This window comes from Channa argus, chromosome 2 (assembly GCF_033026475.1).
Source record: "Channa argus isolate prfri chromosome 2, Channa argus male v1.0, whole genome shotgun sequence".
NCBI lineage: Eukaryota > Metazoa > Chordata > Actinopteri > Anabantiformes > Channidae > Channa > Channa argus.
This window is the reverse complement of record NC_090198.1, coordinates 25,017,900-25,036,909: the sequence shown is the minus strand read 5'-3', so window position 1 is coordinate 25,036,909 and position 19,010 is coordinate 25,017,900. Positions and strand designations below refer to the sequence as shown.

General features: G+C 43.5%; 1 protein-coding gene across 1 annotated transcript in view; it reads left to right on the top strand.

Moving 5' to 3' along the window:
* Positions 1 to 19,010, top strand: part of gse1b (Gse1 coiled-coil protein b) — a 163,825-nt gene that overhangs the window by 47,184 nt on the left and 97,631 nt on the right. Inside the window, exon 2 of the mRNA XM_067487016.1 lies at positions 6,792 to 6,933. Coding sequence (XP_067343117.1) covers positions 6,792 to 6,933 — 142 coding nt within the window. The remainder of the gene's footprint in view (positions 1 to 6,791; positions 6,934 to 19,010) is intronic.

Genomic DNA, 19,010 nt, shown 5'->3' with positions numbered 1-19,010 from the left:
GATGTCTCTGTCTCCTTCAGTCCATGCGCCCATCCACTTATCCCTCCTTTTGATTTGTATCACACCATCCTTCCTCTGCCTTGTATCTAAATGCCATCAAAGAGGCCCGAGTGCACCACAGATTTCTGTTCATAATGTCACAGTGTGGCCCAGAGGAGAGGAGTTTTTGTATTGACCCAATTATCTGTCAACATACTGTCTTTGCTTGCTACACAAGTACATGCCTTAGCCATTGTAAGTACGTATGACACACTCATGAATATTTCCATGAATCGTATGAAAGTATACAGTGGATCACAAAGATAACTAACAATGTTCTAGCTTTATAGAATCAGAACTTGCTAAATGAAAGGCCAAAATAAGTAAAAATGGCCAATGGCAAAAATGAACTTTTTTTTTCCCAATAATCTTTTTTTTCCTCCAATAATTGACTAACAGGTTTTTTTTACTACACATTTTAATATTTCTGCCAATATATATATATATAAATATATAAAAAATTCTATTCTTTATGACTTTTTCAACAAATGTATAAAAACAAAAGGCTGTGATACTGTATTACTTTAAGTATACCATTAAATCTTAGTGGTACTGAAAGGAAAGCATTGTGCGTGCGTGCGTGCAAGCGTACATTTTGTTGTGCTGCACTGAGCACTGAAAAGTAGACGGTCAAACGGTCAGCTTGTTTTTGCTCCGACAGCCAGGCCGAGCAGGAAGAAGCCAATCAATAGCACTTACCCTCTTCCTGTTAGTTCCCAATAGAATTGAAAGAAAGACACAGCCCTGCAGTCGTCACCAGCTGTGTGTGTCTGTGCGTGTTTGTGACTAAAAAAGCACACACTTTTTGTGTAGACAGCTTTGTGTCTGCAACTGAGTAAGATTGAGTGCGTTTATGTATTTGTCGCATTAGCCCAAGGACACACTGTGGTGCCATGAAGGTACTTCTTCTCTTGATTTATTGACATCCATCTCGCTTCTTCTCACCCCACAGTTTGAGACCTAACTGCAGGTTTAACCTGTCTAGGCCTGAAGCCTCCATTCACATAACTCAAGGTGTGATCTGATAACCTTGAATTTGAATTCCGAAGAGGAACTAAAAAGGACAAAACAAACACATATTCGTGCAGATGGACAGATCATGGCTGTAAAGAGATTAATATAGTTTTCAAAGTTATTGAGGTATTTGTACCACTGTATACTATTTCTGAGGACAAACAGACCCAAGAAGTGGCAAAATGTTTGCTGTGCTACATTGAATACAGTGCATCCATCCCTTTCAGCTTTGCTCCAAATCAGGAGTCACATGTTTTACAGCCATGACATTGTTGGCATTTGAAGGATAGGATTAACATGAGCTCTAATGTTAGATCAGCACCCACTTTGGCTGAGCCACTGACCTCCAGTATCCTCTAGTGCGTGTGCACCACACACAGTCAGAAAATATACTGCTGATTTAGTCTGAATCTTATTAGCAGTTTTAATGTTTGTTCAAATATTCCTTTGGAGGTGAACTTTATCTTGCTCCAAGATTGTGTACCGCCATCAGTTCCAGAGTTTTAGTTGTATGTTAATTGGTTACATGTAACACATTGTCAACTGTGTTGTAACATTTTAATTTAGTAGCAGGGAGATTGAGCAAAATGCCACTGGATAAATTTTGATATTATTGTAACTTTCTGTAACTTGACAAATTAGTTTTATGTGTGTATTTCTTTGTGTGCATTTTTACCATTTGAGTCATGTGGACAATCAAATAAGAGCCAAATTGTCAGAGAACAATAAAAGTCTTAGCCTATATTGAAAAGGGAGCTGTTTAAACTTGGCTGGTAAGATTGTGCCTGCATGCACGCCCACATTTGCATCTTTTTGATCCATCTATTTATGTCTTTTGTCTATTGTCTATCCAGATATCTGCCCTCAGATCACCCATAGAGTGTGTATTGCTTCTGTCCAGCTTCCAGTCCTTCTGCCCTTGACTGACCCATGCCTGACCTGTGTTTGGGCCCTGGGCCGCCTTATGGCTACTGTGTTGGCTTGCATGTGTGTGTTTACATTTGTGTATGTTTCCTCTGTTCATGTGTCTCCAGCACAGGGTTGTAGGGTGTAATTTGAGCCTCCGGCTTGGACAGGACTGCTGCAGAGTCAATCCAGGCAGAAAAAGGAAGACATGGGAGCCGCAGGGCGGGCAGGGTTGAGAATGTGTGTGTATGTGTGTGTGTGTGTTTGTGTGAGGAAGAGAGAGAGAGGGCACAGTTGATAGAGTAAGATGAGGGGAGGTTAGAGAGAGAGAGGAAGTAATGGACACAGACAAGCAAGGCTCTTTTTAACTCGGTCTCTGTGGAAGAGAGATGTCAGTCTGTGTCACTTCGTTCCTCTAACCAGCCTGTAGCAGGAGAAACAGATCTCTCCCTCCCTCTTTCTCACACTTTCTTGGTTTCTCTCGCTCTCTCTCTCTCCCTCCTACACCATCTCTATCCACTTTCTTCTCTCATATCTTTTAGTGATAGCTTTTCTGCCTCAGTTGAGAGAAGCAGAAACACTCCACAGCTCAGGGGAAAACAGCAAGACTAAGTAAAAGACCAAGCAGTGAACCAGTCATCTCTAAAAAGCCGGCAATGTATAGTGCAGGTTTTCTCCTGATCACAGTATGGGTGAGTGACAACGGGCTGCTCCGAATGCTGTAGAGTAAGGCCCTAAAGGCAGGGCACGCTGCTGGCTCTGCTGCAGTGCTTTCCTCAGTGTTGTGAGGAGGGCAGCACACAACTCTTCAAACAGAAAAGGGATCAAATCTTCAAATCCCCTGGAAATGTCAACCATGTTTGAGGAAATGTCAGTAGGGCTGAGAACACACACAAACACACATAAGCCCAAATGTGCACACACACAGGCAGTGGCACTCAACACAGTGGCAAGAAAGGCAACGTGATATAGGGCAGTCACATCCTGTCAAGGAAATCAGCTTCATCTCTCTCATTTTCCTAAATCTCAAGGGAGAATCAGTGGCTACTTCTGGAGGTATTTATTCACACAGTGATGTTGAAGGTATAATCCATGGCATTTTCACATGAATAAAAATCTGCACCGCAACTCTCTAACATGAAATGAAATGTATCACAATACTGATAAAAGTGGCAATGCTAGTGTAGTAAAAACAGAACAACAGCTAGAATTTGCACCAAAATTTAGAATACCTAAATAATTTATTGCTATTCATACTGTCTTTCAAAAGTCTAAGTAAATTGGAGGAGAGGCAAGATTAGCAGAGATTAGAGAATATGAGTTTTTCAAGAACTTATTATGGAATATAATTTCCTGTAGTAAGGAATGTCTCACTCTCTCGTCTCACTCCTTCCCCTGTAAACAATATGGAACACCTTGAGATAACAACATTTTAATATCAGAACCCCTCTTATGTAAATCCCCCCCTCAGGTGATCTCATCTGCAGCCACTGACATCATCCTGTGTCCATATTGATTTTTCCTCGCCCCCCCTGACTAAGTTATTGACATCTTCAAGTGTATTTCCTGTCTACAGTGTCAACAGTGTTTATGGATGACCCTGTCCCCCTCCCTCTGGAGACACACGCATGCACACACATACGTCCACCTCCCCAGCTTATTGATGTATCCTTTTCCTTTTGACTCTGTCCTCCTCCTTAATGAATCTGGTAGGTGTTGAACTGCAGATGCTGCACAGGGCCTGAGTATTGACGGGCTTGGCTGTGATGAAAGCGCTTTCCTCTTGGGAGAACTAGGTTAGGTCACAATGACTGTGCGTGAGTGTGAGAGAGCGTTACTCTTTGAGGGTGCGTATGTATAGCTCCATCACTTGCTATGTGTCAGTACTTGAAGGGTGATACAGAGTGTGTGTGTGTGCACAAGACGGTGTCAGCACTGCTTCAAGAGGTTGACAGGTGAGATGTGGGTTGAGACAGGCAAACGACTCAGGAGACTGGGACTGTCTTGACTGACAAGCCTCACTCACTAACACACTTGTACGTGCACTCAAGCGCTCACTATTTTGCCTGCACAAGCCTGCAGGCCCTCCGGACTCTGTTTATCTGCAGCGTCCTATCAAGATCTGCACTCAGCTGCTAATGTTTTGTGATCCTTTGAGGGCACACAGAAGTCCACAGGGCTGGCAGGCTCTCTCCATGTCCTGAAACATCATCCATTACTAACTTCCTCCCTGCCGATTAGAGAAGATAATACTGAACTGTGGAATTAACCTCAATTAGTACTACCTCTGTAGATCTTTCTCATTTCACCTCCTGACTCCTACGCTGCATCTTACATGTCCCCAGTCTGTTCTTGCTTTGTTCACAGGGCATTGAGCTCTTCAGGGGACTTTATATGCACTCAACCTGTGCATCAATGTAATGATTTGTTCCTTTAAAAGAAAACATTTTTCCGTGAGTTCAGGGTTGCTACAGCGGATCGTTGTCCGCATGTTGATTTGGCACAGTTTTTATGCCGGGTGCCTTTCCTGACGTAACCTTCCCCTATTTCTACCGGGCTTGAACCGGCATTGCACAGCTGGGGACCGGAATGGGCTGTTAGCGGTTCAGTGTCTTGCCCAGAGACACTTTGACATATAGCCGGGGATGGGGATCAAACCACTGACCCTGTTTAAAAACAACAACAACAAATATACACCTGTATTTATGTAGCCTGATAAAGCATCACATAACACATTGTTTTTGTCCATCTATAGTGTATTATGCTAATATTGGTCCACAGCTTTGGGAAAACTAAAATGTCAGTAACTATTGGTGTGGTAATGTGGTAATTACTGTGGAAATCTTCTGATTGTGGTAATCTTCTGACTTTTACTCTAGAGCAAATTTGCAGACAGAGATTCATATTAAACAAAGGACTTTGTTACATTTGTGCCCGCCCACAATAATACTTTAATTAACCCTGCTGCTTTCTAATTGTATACAGTAGCATAAATGAGTAATTTGAGGGCAATGATTGCAACAGATTTGTGTCCTGGCATCCAGCTAGTTCTTTAAGGGCAGCATGTTGAGTGTTGTCATCTGTTTTGGAGAAGGAGAGAGGCAAGAATATCTCAGTAATTACGTTTTACAGGTTCATGGCCATCACCGCTTTTCTTTCCCAGTTTAATATACAGTACAGTGGGAATTCAGAAACAAGCCCCATCATGTGTGCAACTCAGAAAAACGGAGGAAAGTGGAAGAAAAAAAGACAGACACCAAAGAGATTGAAAGAGGCAGTGCGTGATAGAAAAGGTTAGGAAACCTGTTGGCATTTTTGTTGTATATTTATTTTTCGATTAGAGGTAATCTCAAGGCTCAGACAAGGCTATTTACCTACAATCTTTATTTACTTACACCTGACGCGTGAGGGACACAGACTGGGAGGGCACACCCAACATGTCTGAACAGGAGGATAAGTAGGTTACTTCACGCAGTCTCTAGTCACAAACACACTCTTGCATGAGAATCCCAACACTTCAGCGGCCCAGCCATTACTGAAAATGCGTGGGAGAGGTGGATTGTTAGCTTGAACAAAAGGTGATTTCATTGTTAAGTAAGGTCTGCTTAAATGGTTTTTAACTGGCAGGGTGAAGGCAGCTGTCTGGGCTTGAAGAGGAGGCAGGTGGGCAGGTCTGAGAGAGGCAGTTAAAACAAGGTTCCTATCAAAAAATCCCCCTGACCAGCAGGTGGATTTGCATAGAGGCCAACAGCCGAAACAAGTCGTTTTGTGTTTCATAGCTACTGTTGTGGTTTTGCCCACTCAATTTGTAACTGTAGGAGGAAGCACTGATGCACCTTGATGCTCACGTACACAAGACTACTTATGTGTGTTAATACAAGCTCGTGTACACACACGCTAAAAAAAGCTCCTCATGAGAAGTCATTAGGAATGTGTCGGTTTTATTTTTAGCAGTGAGTGTTTAGAAGGGGTTTTGGAGTCTCGTCATTCTTCAGGGCCCTCCTCTGCTCTGTCACTCTGTGTCTCTGTCTCCAGCTGAGAGCTATGTATATTTCATACGCCCAGGGTGCCTTTTTGTCTTAAGATGCGCTGCACCTCCCCTGCCTGTCTCTCTGCCACTCGTCAGTGGAGGGAGCCATCACAGCCTCCTTTAAACTCCCCCCCCCCCCCTCCTTTGCTGACAGCCACCCTCTGCTTCTCCCTCTGCTTTTCATGGTCAGCTTGTTTGTCTCCTGAAGCCTCATCCTTCTTTCCTCATTCAGCTATGGAGGGGAGCAGAGGACAGCACATCCAAACAGACTTGGGCTGTCAGGAAAAGTCTTTCTCTCTCTCTCTGTCTCTCTCAGTCTTTGATACTGTCTGTCTGTCTGCCTGTTTTGCGGTTCTGTCACTTCAGGGAAGGGACACTTCTTCACCCAGCTCTGCATCCCCCTTTAGTTATTGTCTTTTTATAGCAGAAATCTGAGTGCTGCTGTATGACAGCAGCTAAAAATGGTAGCACTAACAATGGAGTAAGTCAGCAGTTAATTGCTATATTTGCATCAAGAGTCCATTTTTTTTTCTTTTTTTTTTTTTTTGGTGCGTAGATGTGATTATTATGCCAGTATTGCTGTTCTAACCCCAAACATGGTGGGACAATGTCACTCTAACATTTACATGGCACCTTTCAGTAAAAGTATTGAGCAGAATCTGCACAGTGGGTTACTAGTAATTAATCTAGAATGCTTGTATTGAAGTCAATTAATCTACCTCTAACACCCTAATAGTGCAAAGATTTATCCTTTGTTGTGGATTAGCTGCTAAAGCTGTTAATTATGTTTTTTATCTTTCAGGCTACTGCTGTGATTGAGGGTTCAGCTTCTACCAGAATGGAGGCAGACTTGGGTTTTGGGCCCCCTCAACCTACAGGTGCCCAGGCTCGACCAGTAACCTCGGAGGCAGAGAAAGCAGATCGAGCTGGCTGCCCTCTTTCCAGTGAGTTTTGCTTTACCGAAACCTACAGGACAGTCCACAATGTTTGTTTTATTATTTATTTATTTTTTTATTTTATTGCTTTCCTCCTCTTCATTCATTCAAATAATTTTGAGGCCTGGTGGATCAGTGGTAGAGCCTCGGCCAGCCACCAAGGGCCACCTTGTTGGTCCCGAACCCAGATAAACTGGGAGAGTTGTGGTAAGAAGGACATCTGGCTTAAAAACTCAAAAATCAACATGCGGAACATGTTCTGGTGCAGGGAGTGGTTAACTAATCTTATTCATTCAGATAATTTAATATCTAATGTGATATAACTTTTCACATCTAGCCAATGAGATTTTTGATGAGTGGTAGAGCAGACTAGTGCAGTTAAATTTCCCATGTTTTTCTGACCTGCGCTTTTATCAAAGACGCTTTATGGTGTTAATTCCCATTCTCACACACACTCATACACCGATGGCAGTGGCTGCCATGCAAAGTGCTCAAATGACCCACCGGGAACAACTTGGGGTTTAGTGTCTTGCTGCAAGGATGCAAAAGGCTGTGGGCTCGAATCTCGCCCCACCTAGCAACGAATGGCCACCTTGATGCCGGTCCCATGCCCAGATAAAAATAGGAGGGTTGTGGCAGAAAGGGTTGCAGCAGGAACGACATCCAGCGTAAAAAACTCATGCCAAATCAACGTGCAGAACACATTGTGCTGTGGAGACTGCTGAGGGACAACCGTTGATCTTTTTTCTGCGTGAGGTTCTCGTAACCAAACTTTGTGGCAACACAGGAAGTAGTGACATTCCTGGTGTGAATAAGATGAGGTCTGAGGTGGCATTCTTTTTAAGTTTTATGCTGCCATGTCTCCTAACACCTCATTGTCTTCTAACTACTCAACCACAACTCCACTACCATTTTATTTTACCTTTACTTATATGTGTAGATACACAATATTGGCAAAAGTATTCGCTCACCTGCCTTTAGACCCATATGAACTTTAGTGACGTCCCATTCTTAATCCATAGGGTTTAATAATGCAGCTATGACAGCTTCAACTCATCTGGGAAGGCTTTCCACGAGGTTTAGGAGTGTGTTTATGAAATACATAATACACAGTGCTCGCAGTCTTCGCTCTAATTCATCCCAAAGGTGTTCTATCGGGTTGAGGTCAGGACTCTGTGCAGGCCAGTCAAGTTCTTCCACACCAAACTCATCCATGTCTTTATGGACCTTGCTTTGTGCACCTGAATTAATTTATTTGGATGGGTGAGCGAATACTTTTGGCAATATAGTGTTAAACACACTATTACACTATTACCCACTAGATTAACTCTTCATATTTTGTTGGTAGAACAATCATACTGTACATGCTGCATTAGGGCAGAGGAGAGAGTGTTTTGATTTCCCTGCAGTTTCTCTTGCAAATGGACAGATGATTTGATCTCGTCACCCTGCTTTGACTGCTTTGTTTGTAGCAAGTTCTCTTCGCTGTTAACGCAAACATTAGCCCAATCAAATCTCATATTTTTTTAATCTGGAGTTCCATTTTTCATATTGTTTTACATTATTATACTGTATAGTGTTCAGCCATAATGATGTAAATAAGGGGGTTGTTGGTATACTGGCAAAGGAGATGATAGTACCGATAAATTGAGACTGAGAAATGAGGTAGAAGATGTCATAAAGAAGCCAACACAGGCACAAAAAGTAAGTGACGTGCGTGCGTGTGTGTGTGTGTGTGTGTGTGTGTGTGTGTGTGTGTATGTGTGTGTATATGCCCTGAGGGAGGCCATCACTACAGCGGATTTTGGAACTCAGTGCGTTTATGTGGAAAGTGCTGCTGTCTCCTCTTATCAGTGTAGCTGGACTGCCTCTTCACAGGGTTTCTCTTCTCTCGCTTTGTCTTTTTTTACAACCATTTACACTGAAAACAGGAATTATATATTTATTTTTAATCAAATGTTCTTATCTCTCCACCCTCCTTTTTTGACCCTCTTTCTTCACCACATACCACTCGCTCCTGCTCAGGCCTCTTTCTCACTTTTCTCTAAGGCTATTTCTGTTTAGCCACGAGGGCCCCCCTGTCGTTTACAGGAACTTCTCTCAAGCTTTCTTTCCAACCAAACTGACATACATACAGGTACTCTAGCTTAACCACAACACACTCAAAGGCACTTTGTTAAACAGTCGTGACAAAGGGGGCCACCACACACCCACAGACGTACACATGCACATGCAGAAGACTTTATGTTCCTCCCAGTAGCGTAGTGTGCCCTTAGAAAAGAGTTTTCATGAGTTATTTAAGTGCTCTCCATCATGTGTGCTGCACTGTGGCTTGCACTGACATGACACGGCCCATTTCCTCCGCTGAGGCTAGAAACGTGACACAAGACATGGTTTTGGTGTTCACACGGAATGCAGCAAAGAGGTGTTGCTTGGTTTAAATTATTAAATGCATAGCTATACAGCAGCTAAGGTGAGGCTATAGGGTGAGGCTGATGACTTGAGACAGTTGCAGTTACACACGCTGTGTTGAAATTAAGTGGTAGCGAAATATTATGAAATATCTGTTCAGAAATGTTTTACAAATGGAGAACAGAAACAGCCAGTTCTCAATTAATATGTCCATGCATATGCAGGATACAGCATATTGTGGTCATGAGCCCTATCAGACAGGATACAAGCTAGAAGGGGGAGGATGTGACATCTGGGCTGACCACACTGTGCTTTAGGCCTGGATCCATGAAAAAGTAAACAGAAAGCCCCACATACATCAGTAGTTGCTCAGGCTGAAAACACCATCCAATATACAATTATTAGTTGCAAAGAACCAAGGTAACCCTCCCTGCTGCACTGACTGCACAGAAATGGACAGAGAGACACAAAGGACTATCAGAAATGGCAGAATTTATGGTGAGGAACTTTGTGCCTGTCTTTCTTTGCATTATGTGAATTTAATCTTTCTCAACTTCTGTGTCTATTTTATCTTCTCTTCTCAATCTAGTCATACTGTGTAAATACAGTCTGACATATTTGTGTTTATGAATGCATACTGTATGAGGCTGAATTGGCATCCTTTTGTCTTAGGATTACACATCTCAGAGATGTGCTTGTCAGGAGATGAGCTTGAGTTTATTTTGATTACAATAGCACAGCTGGACTTGGCAGACTTGGTAGTCTTGTGCCTTTTGGCTACAGTTCAATACAATTACAGTTACCCACTGTTGGAGCATGGAGCACTGAAGATGTTGTGTGGGTGTCAGTTGGGGCACAGATGGGGGGTAACACCAAATATCTGGCAACCCTCATATCCTAAGGAGGAGAATCTATGTCTAATAATAATAATGTCTAATCTATGTCTAAGCGGTTGTTTTAGCAGCTGTTAACATTTGACGTTAAGAGTCTTACATAGACATCTGAGCAGTCAGGTTCAATCCACATGCATTGCAGCCACACGCACTTTGAATGAGAATCATTCAGTCCATGGGAGGGTGCTTACAGCTGCCCCTCCTTGAGAGGAGCAGTACCAGAAACAACACAGCTGAGGGATGACAGGAGCAGTACGCTGAGAAGTGGGGAAGGACAGGATGGAGAGAGGAGGACAAGGACACTGAATGGAGAGACAACAGGGGGTGTGTTAGGAGAGAAAGATCCGAGGGTGACAGAGGAGGCATGGAGAGGAATGCCACTGTTTGCTGCCGCTCCTCCACTCCCTTTCTTCTCTTCTTTTCTTTTGTCCCCCTCAGTGGGGATGGCAAGAGGGTGGGCTAACTACGAATGACAGTGACAATCTTGCCACTGCTCCCATGAAGCACAGCAGATGGAAGTGTGTGTGTGTGTGTTTGTGAGTGCATGTGATTAAAATGCCACTGGAGACCAGGGTATACCAAGTCTCTTGGCAGCACCACACTTGGCAGAGTGCCACCTCACTGCCCTCTTTTTCCAGCCCAGCAGACTCTGCATTAAGGTGTGTGTATGTGTGTGGTGGGTGGGTGGTTGGGGGATCTCAATAAACAAATAATAATTTACAGCCTTCACATTGTTCCATTATATTTTCGTTTTTGGGGGCAAGTGTGCTGGTTGTTCTGCATGACTGTTTGTCCATCCATCTATTTGAGTAAGTCAGTAACGTAATGATCACAGAAACAGAGCTTCGTTCTGCGGAGTGGCGCCACTCCTGGCGGGCATATGGGAATTAGTCAGGAGACAGTGGGTTTGGCACTGTGCCATAGTTATTAGCCACTCACAGGGTGGGCATGGGGTTATGCCCCTATTCAATCTCTCACTGTGTTTGCATTTGGGTGTTTAATATGTTTGTTTGTGTGTATGCAAGCACGGGTGTGTGTGTGTGTGTGTGTAGTTTGTCTAGGAATCGAGGCAGGATTCTCCTCTGGTCACACTGACCTTATTGTGCAGTCAATCCTGGTTGATTTGTACCCTCTCCAGCACATTCCTTTCTCCAAAAGGCTGAGAAGCAGGCAGTTAACCCCCTTTTCCCACCTTATACTCCTTCTCTTTCTCTGTATCTCTCCCACTATTTCGTCTTCCCTTCAGATTTGATTTAATGACTGTGTCTTTCCATACAGAGCATAGGAGCCAGAAAAAGTAGGCTTGGGGAGAAACCTATAGATTCACAGCAAGCAGAGCACATCATTGCATGGCCATAGCTCATTAGCAGATACATCATCAGGCCGGTAGCACTAATAGATGCTAGCTGTCACCGTTCAGGAAGTATTATTCCTCTCTTCATTTCATCTACTTTATATTTTCCCCCTTACAGATTGCATGAATTGCTCTAAATGATTACAACAAATAGCATCTGAGGTTGTGCTGTTCATGGGTGAATATTTATCTTTGTACAGCATAGACCAAATACATAGACCAAACATTTCAGGCTTGCAAGACGCAATATTAGGTATTGGGGAGGCTGCCCGGTGTGAGGTTAAGGCTCAGTGTAGAACAGTGAGGTCAGGTTACAGACATGCATCAGCATTTGCTCTGAAAACGCTGACCACTTAGTGAGAGACCTCCTGACTCTGACCCTCGACCTCACATTCCTCAGGAAACAGGTGTTCAAGCAGGATTAAGCCTGACTGCCTGCACAGTCAGAGCTGTCAGCAGGTGTGTGTGTGTGTGTGTGTGTGTGTGTGTTTACAGCCAATGGGCAAAAATAAATACACCTTATAATGTAACAGAAAACCACAACAATCTGCAGCTTCAGCACATCCATCCATGCCTAAATGTAAGTAAAAGCAGGGATATTTTATACAAGCAAAATGTTTGAATGCAAACACAACTAACAGCGCTGTTAGTCTAGAAACAGAGCAGTGTATTTTCTTTTGATATTTTATTCATTTATCTCCCCTTTTTTACATTTCCTCCCTCTCTTACTGCAACTCAGTGACTTCAGTCATCCCTTCTTTTCACCCAGCCTCCCTTTTGACACCTCCAGTCTCCTTTCCTCTCTTTTTGCTCTTTATTCTCTCATTCCCTCTCTTGTTCCAGTCCTCCAGTGTCAGGCGATTTGGCTGAAGCTAAGTGCTTTTTGCTGTCTCGCTGCAGGTGGGACTGTAATAAAGCTTGTCAGTGGGAGGCATGGGTCGCACTGTCACATGCTCTTTGTCTCCTCTCTGTTAACTCCCTCCTCCATCTCTCTCCAATCCCTAATTCTCTTCCAAGATCCTCTGCTTTTATTTTCCCTCTCTCGTTTATCTGCCTTTTCTTCCCCATTTTGTTTTTCTTTCACCCGAAATCATGCTCCTTGACTTGTCTCTCATGTCTCTCCCTCTCTCTTTGGTTTCCTTGCCAACGGCACTTTCAGGAACATGATGAAGAAGAGCAGCAACAGGAGACACCCCTCTCAACATAACAAGCGTGCGTGCGCGCTCTCTCTCACACGCACACACACACAATCCATGTAAATGACTCCAGGTGAGGTTGTATTGTTTGCCCAGCTGCTCCTGCTAACCAGCCTCTCCTGTTCCATAGTAAACCAGCAGGATGCATGGAAATCAGCTTCCTCTACACAAAACAGTTCTGTTTTTCCTTGTCTTTTTATGTTTGTGCACAGTGTATGTGTTTGTATGTTTACATATATACATGTGTGCTTGCTACTGCACATTACACTTAAATGGTATCTAAAGGTTAGAGCTTGTACACCATTTGTATGCATGCTGTTCAGATTGATTTAAACACTATACTTGTTAGTGTGTGTGTGACAGAGAGCGCTACCAGCAGAAATTGCTTGTACACAATTTGTTACTTGTTCTAGCCACAGGATGGCAATCCTGAGCCCTTTATTCGACGGAATCCTCCTTCCCCACCTCCTGCAGGCCGTTCATTTACATGCACACTCCTACACCCATACACGCGCAGACCTCCTTAGTCTGAGCTAGCCCAGGCTTGTGTAAGGTGACAGAGTGCGGTGAATTATTTAGTCCTGGCCATGTTAATGGCTGACAGCGAACATGGCCTCTCTACTTTGCTAGTGGCCCATTACTAGTACTTTGTGTTTCACTCTCACTCCTTCTCTCTCCTTCCTGTTATACAATTTTTTGAATTTACCCTTTGATGTGTTCTAGTGGCTCTTTCTTTTTTCTGAATACAGTTGTATTATTGTTGTGAAGAAACTAAACAAAACCTCACAATTGCCTTGTATTTATCTCTGATAGAAATTAAATACAATTCCAGTAAATATTAATCTGGTGGCTGAACTTGAAAATGTTAACATCACCACAATCTCTTTTCTGTCCTTCTTAACATTTTAATGTACACCTTGGTGTAGAAACATCAGCCACTAAATAGCACAAACAATTTCCCATTTCCAGACTGAAACATTTCTCAAAATTTTTGAATTGAATTATGAATTATTCCCTGACCTTGACTTATTATGTCTTCCTGGTAAAAACAGTCACCCTGTGCAAACTAATTTTACAGAAGTTTTTATTTTAAAACATGAATTATGGGGATGTTGTCTCGTGCCAAGGCCAGCGCAAGCATTTTTGAGTTGGCAAAACTAGATGCAGAAAAGGTTTGTTTTCACTTTTATACATATATTTTTCAATGGTAAAGACTTTTTAAAATTTCTTTTATTAATTGAATTTTCATAAAATTGTATTTTTACAGTTAATTATTAGTTATTAGTTAGTATTGTGCAACTTTGTGACATTTTTATCACTCAAGCTCATCTTTGTTTTATTACATTTTCCTGTTCTCATATATTTTACTTCCCCTGTGGTCCCGTTTTCTGTTTTTCCTCTTCATCTTCTCATTCCCCATCTTCTTTCATCATTCCCTACATAACCTGTTTAGCAGATACACAGGAAACATGTTTGTGTGCATGCGTGTGTGTGTTTGTGTGTGTGCGCGCGCGCGTGTGTGTGTGTGTTTGTGTGTGTGTGTGTGTGTGTGTGTGTGTGTGTGTGTGTGTGTGTGTGTGCGTGTGTGTGTGTCTGGCTAAATCCAGTCAAGCACTATTAATGTTACGATTACCCCACTGGGCTTCAGTTCTCAATGTGTGTGACGTGGGTGAAGAATATTATGACTCTAACACTAATGTAATCACATACACTAAACATATTAAAGCTCCCTCCCACTCGATTTCAACTGAACCATGCGGATGTTACATGTGGTGAATGTGGTTTTCAGCTTGTACAGGCCATAGTTGGCTCCATTTTTTTTCCTCCCTGATATGATCAGTATGAGTGTATTTGGGCCAGAAGGAGACATGGAGCCTGGTATGGCACCGAGGCCTGGCCAAGGTCACGCAGGCTCAGGGGATTGGGCGTGACATGTTAAGAGTGAGGCCCCCTACACATGTAGCTAGGACTCCCCACCTGCCTCTCTGGCTCCTGCCTGGCTGATAGACTCCAGCTGGGCGCAGGGAGGAGGTACTCCATCTATCTCCTGACTGGCTCTCTCCTCTCATCTCTTAAGCATCTGTCTGTCACATCAAAGTGCTGATATCTTAATTTCTGCGTTCTTTCTCAACTCTGCCCTTCTCACCACTTCTTGTTAGCTGGATCGCATCCATTTATTTCATCAGTATTTTTCTGTCTTTCTCTCTCCTGCTGATTTTTCCTCCTCTCCACAGCATATCACACATATACTCTTGCTCCTCCTTTTCCTTCATCTCTCTCACACTCACACACACAAACACATCCAGAACCCTTGAAGTGGGGTCATGATTGAGGCGTGCTGTTAATTAGCCGGCAGTGGTTGTTGAAGCTATGCGATGGTAGGGTGTAATTAATTACGTGGCATGTGCACAGTGGGAGAAAAAAAGGGAGAAGAGAGATAGAGCGAGAGAGAAATACCGGCTATCAGTCCTCCTTTTATCCCTTGAGCTCAGATGAGTTCCCCTAATGAGAAAAAATGAGATGCTCCAAACTAGGGAAGAAAGCATTTTGTCCCTTACATGTTTGCTCTGCCTCTCCTCTGCTTGTCGTTCTGTCACTGCCTTGTTCTCTTTTCATCTGCCTATCACATCCAGGCTATTGCTTGTGGACTACCAGCGAGTTGATGTCACCAGCCACACTGTAAATCTCACACTGTAGAGGGAACACAGCCTTCAGGACATGTCCGAGACACAGGCATACAATGCTGCAGAGATAACACAACTTTTGTGTATTTGTGGTATTTTATGGCCTTTGCCAAATTCTGCTCTACTGTATGTGTGCTAGTAGTGGTGGTTTTGTTTGAGGAAACAGGTGGGGGGGTGGCAAGAGAGAGAGGAAAAGTGAGAGAGCCTGATGGAGAGATCTCAAAAAGGCTTAGAAAATGTGGGAGGGAAGCAAGAGGTGCACAAACACTCAGAGCTCTATTGATCCTCTCCTCAGTTCAACACTGACTCCTTGACCTCACTTTGAAGCACCTCTGAGTGTATGTGTGTGTCAGTAAGTGTCTGTGCAGGTGTGTGTGTGTCGTGTCAACAATCTAACCATAGTGTGATGTATCAGTTTACAGTAACCACAGTAAATCTCTACTGGTGTCAAACTGTCCGCTTTCCTCTGTATTATGAATATTTAGAAACGCAACACTCCCCCTTGCACCTGTGCAACATTGAAATGCTAGTACCATACACAGTCACACACGGCTTTAGCACAATCGGTAAGGCAGTTGTCCACAAACTGGCGGGTCAGTGGTCTGATTCCTGGTCCCTCCTGGCTAGGTGTCGGAAGTGTCCTTGGGCAAGACACTGAACCCCAACTTGCTCCCACTGGGTCAGGTGAGCACCTTGCATGGCAGCCCCTGCCATCGGTGTGTGAATGGGTGAATGACATGCAACATTGTAAAGCGCTTTGTATAAAAGTGCTGTATAAGAGGCCATTGGCCATTTACCACACACGCTCCTCCTTTCCTAGTTGAAAAGGATAGTTTAAGGTTACAGTTCTGTCCTGTGTGACAGGTTTATAAATAGTTTGGTAATGTCAGCGGAGACGGACAGCTATTTACAGCCCTGCGTTGGACACTTTGGACACTGACAGTTAGCATAAATCCCCTGGTGGGATCAGCCTGTGGATAATACACATTGCCAACCATGATCTAACGTAAATCGCCAAATACACACACATTGTATACAGCAGGTGTCAACAGTTAGCCACTCAGTCCCTTTTAACCTTATTAATACTACCATCCACACATAGACATATCCCACAAACAAATGTCACACCCATATGCTGTAGATCTGTGTCTAAGTTATTTACGGCTGCCTGCCATCATGTTAACAACCGGCACTCACTTTTCCTCCCTCCGTCTCTCTCTCCCCGCCTTCTGCACAGTCTCTCATCCCCTTCAACTATCATTTAGTTTTACGAGGTGTCCTAAAAGAAGCCCGAGGTGTGCACCCCACCCCACTCCCCTTTATGTTAGCGATATTGACATCCACCATAAGTCAGACATGCCTTTCTCTGATGCTGAAGAGAAATTGATGATGGAAGGCTGTGACAGAAGGGGAGTGGAGCTTGCAGGGTGTTATAAGACTTTGGCTGTGTATGTATTGGAGTCTGTGTTTGTGTGAGATGAGGCCTATACAAGTGTGCACTGCATACAAACAGACTTATTAGGAGAAAGAGAGGAGTTGGTTTGGTGAGCCTGCAGTTTAAGCACAGGAGAAGACCTCCTAATGAGAGAAACCAGAGAGAAAGACAGATGTGGACATATAGTGAGGAGGAGGGAGGTAGATCTGTTTCTTTTTTTATGAACTTTCCTTCTGTGTATGATACTGTTACTATAAACAAGTGGTCAGCTGAAGAGTGGCTGTTTATGAGGACCATCTCTCAGAGCGAGCATATCAAAAAAACCGGATGAAATTCTGATAATTCTGCTGTGGTTTGTGTCTCTTCTGTGTGTGTATGTGCTTGTTTGTGTTATCCATCAGAGCCATTAGCAACCGTCTGTCTGCACTCTGACAGGAGAACTCTTTTTGAATGAATGTGTTTCTGTGCCTCCTTCTACTGTATATATACTCATGTATGTGTTGGAGCATTACAGTACATCCCGTATCTGCAACAACATAGCCTTCTTACTATCGCAGCCATGCACGTTGTCATTGTTCAACAGCGCTTATGCTTACATCGCTCGCTGTTTATGTGGATACTGCATTAGCATACAGTGGATGTAGCTACTAAAGGAGATTAGAGTAATCTCACGTGAAGAGATACTAAGTCACCTTCACCATGTGGTCGGTCCAAGGTTGAGTTATGCTCACTTGCTCAGCACACAGAATTTAGTTTCTTCAGATGTTGCTAAATGGTGTGATTAGTGAACTTGTTTAGTGTGTGTATATTGTATGCCTGCATTCTGTATGTTTCTTATGCCTGTTTGTGTGCGCTGACTGCTGGTGGTTTTTTCCCTGGTCCACTGTGAATAAAGAAAAGGTTTGTTTGATTAATTAATGCTGTTAGACATGAATGTAAATGATCAAAGGAGTAGATTTGCATTTTGTGTTTAATAATTCATGGGCTACGATTGCTCATGAATTAGGACACCTGTGAGGGCCTTCTACACACGTACACACACACATCCTGCGATATGATCTAATGTGTTTAAACAGGCCTGCTTGTCACCCCTGTCTGTATGCACTGCTGTGCGCAGGGATGCAGGTCACTGCAGGTTCATGTTGGCATTATTAGGTTATGTTGCCGCTCTGGCCGGGGTTCAAATGTTCTGATTAGGTTACCACGTTGCGCTAAAGCTCATACTGTCACCCTGACTGTATGATTCATCTCCATGGAGACTAGAGAAAAGCTCTGATCTAATTACCCATACTGCTGCCATCTCAGACTTAAGGAGTGAGTTGGGTGGCGTGAATAAGGCGAGAGCAGCCAGAGATGGAAAGGCAGGGGACTGGACATAAGGGTGGATGAAGGATGACAGTGGCGGAGGAAGAATACTCAAGTGTAAAGAGAGCCGGATCTGATGCTAACAATAGAGAGCTTTATAAAAGCAGGTATAATTCATCTTTTTTCTTCATCGTCTCTCCCCTCATCATCAACAGCATTCAACTGCTGCACAAATGGGCCCTTGTTGCCATGGATATGAGCAATGGTTCTCCCGTTCTGCTCGATGGGGCTCAGTGATAAATGGTGGGATGAGGAGGAAGTTAATAATTTATCCCGGGGAGGGAGCGACCATTCTAGGGAGCGTTACCTAGCATAATGGGTTAAGTGCAGCGATTGCTGCGTGCCGAGCAATAGACTCACAGGAGGTGAAATATAAAAAATGAATAAAGCCTGAGTGGAGCCTGCTGGGAAGGAATTGTCAAGGGAATGTGTTGGTGTTTGTGTGGGGTGGGAGGGTTGGTGTTGTGTTTTTGGGAGGAAGGCTTTGTCATTTCTTGAAGTTAAGGGATTGTCAGGTAAAGAACAGTAGAGACTTAATAGAGCTTCCTCCAGGCTTTCAGTAAAGATCTCCTCCCACTCCACGTTTACTAGAAATGAAAAACAGCTCAATATGCTTTGGGCTTTGAAGTGTGACAGCAGCAGTGACAGATGAAGCTGCAGTATAACAGAGGTGGAGGGCCTAGCAGTGTGTACTGTGCTGCCATTATCAAGAACTCAATGACATTTCTGTATAGAAAAAGAGCGAAT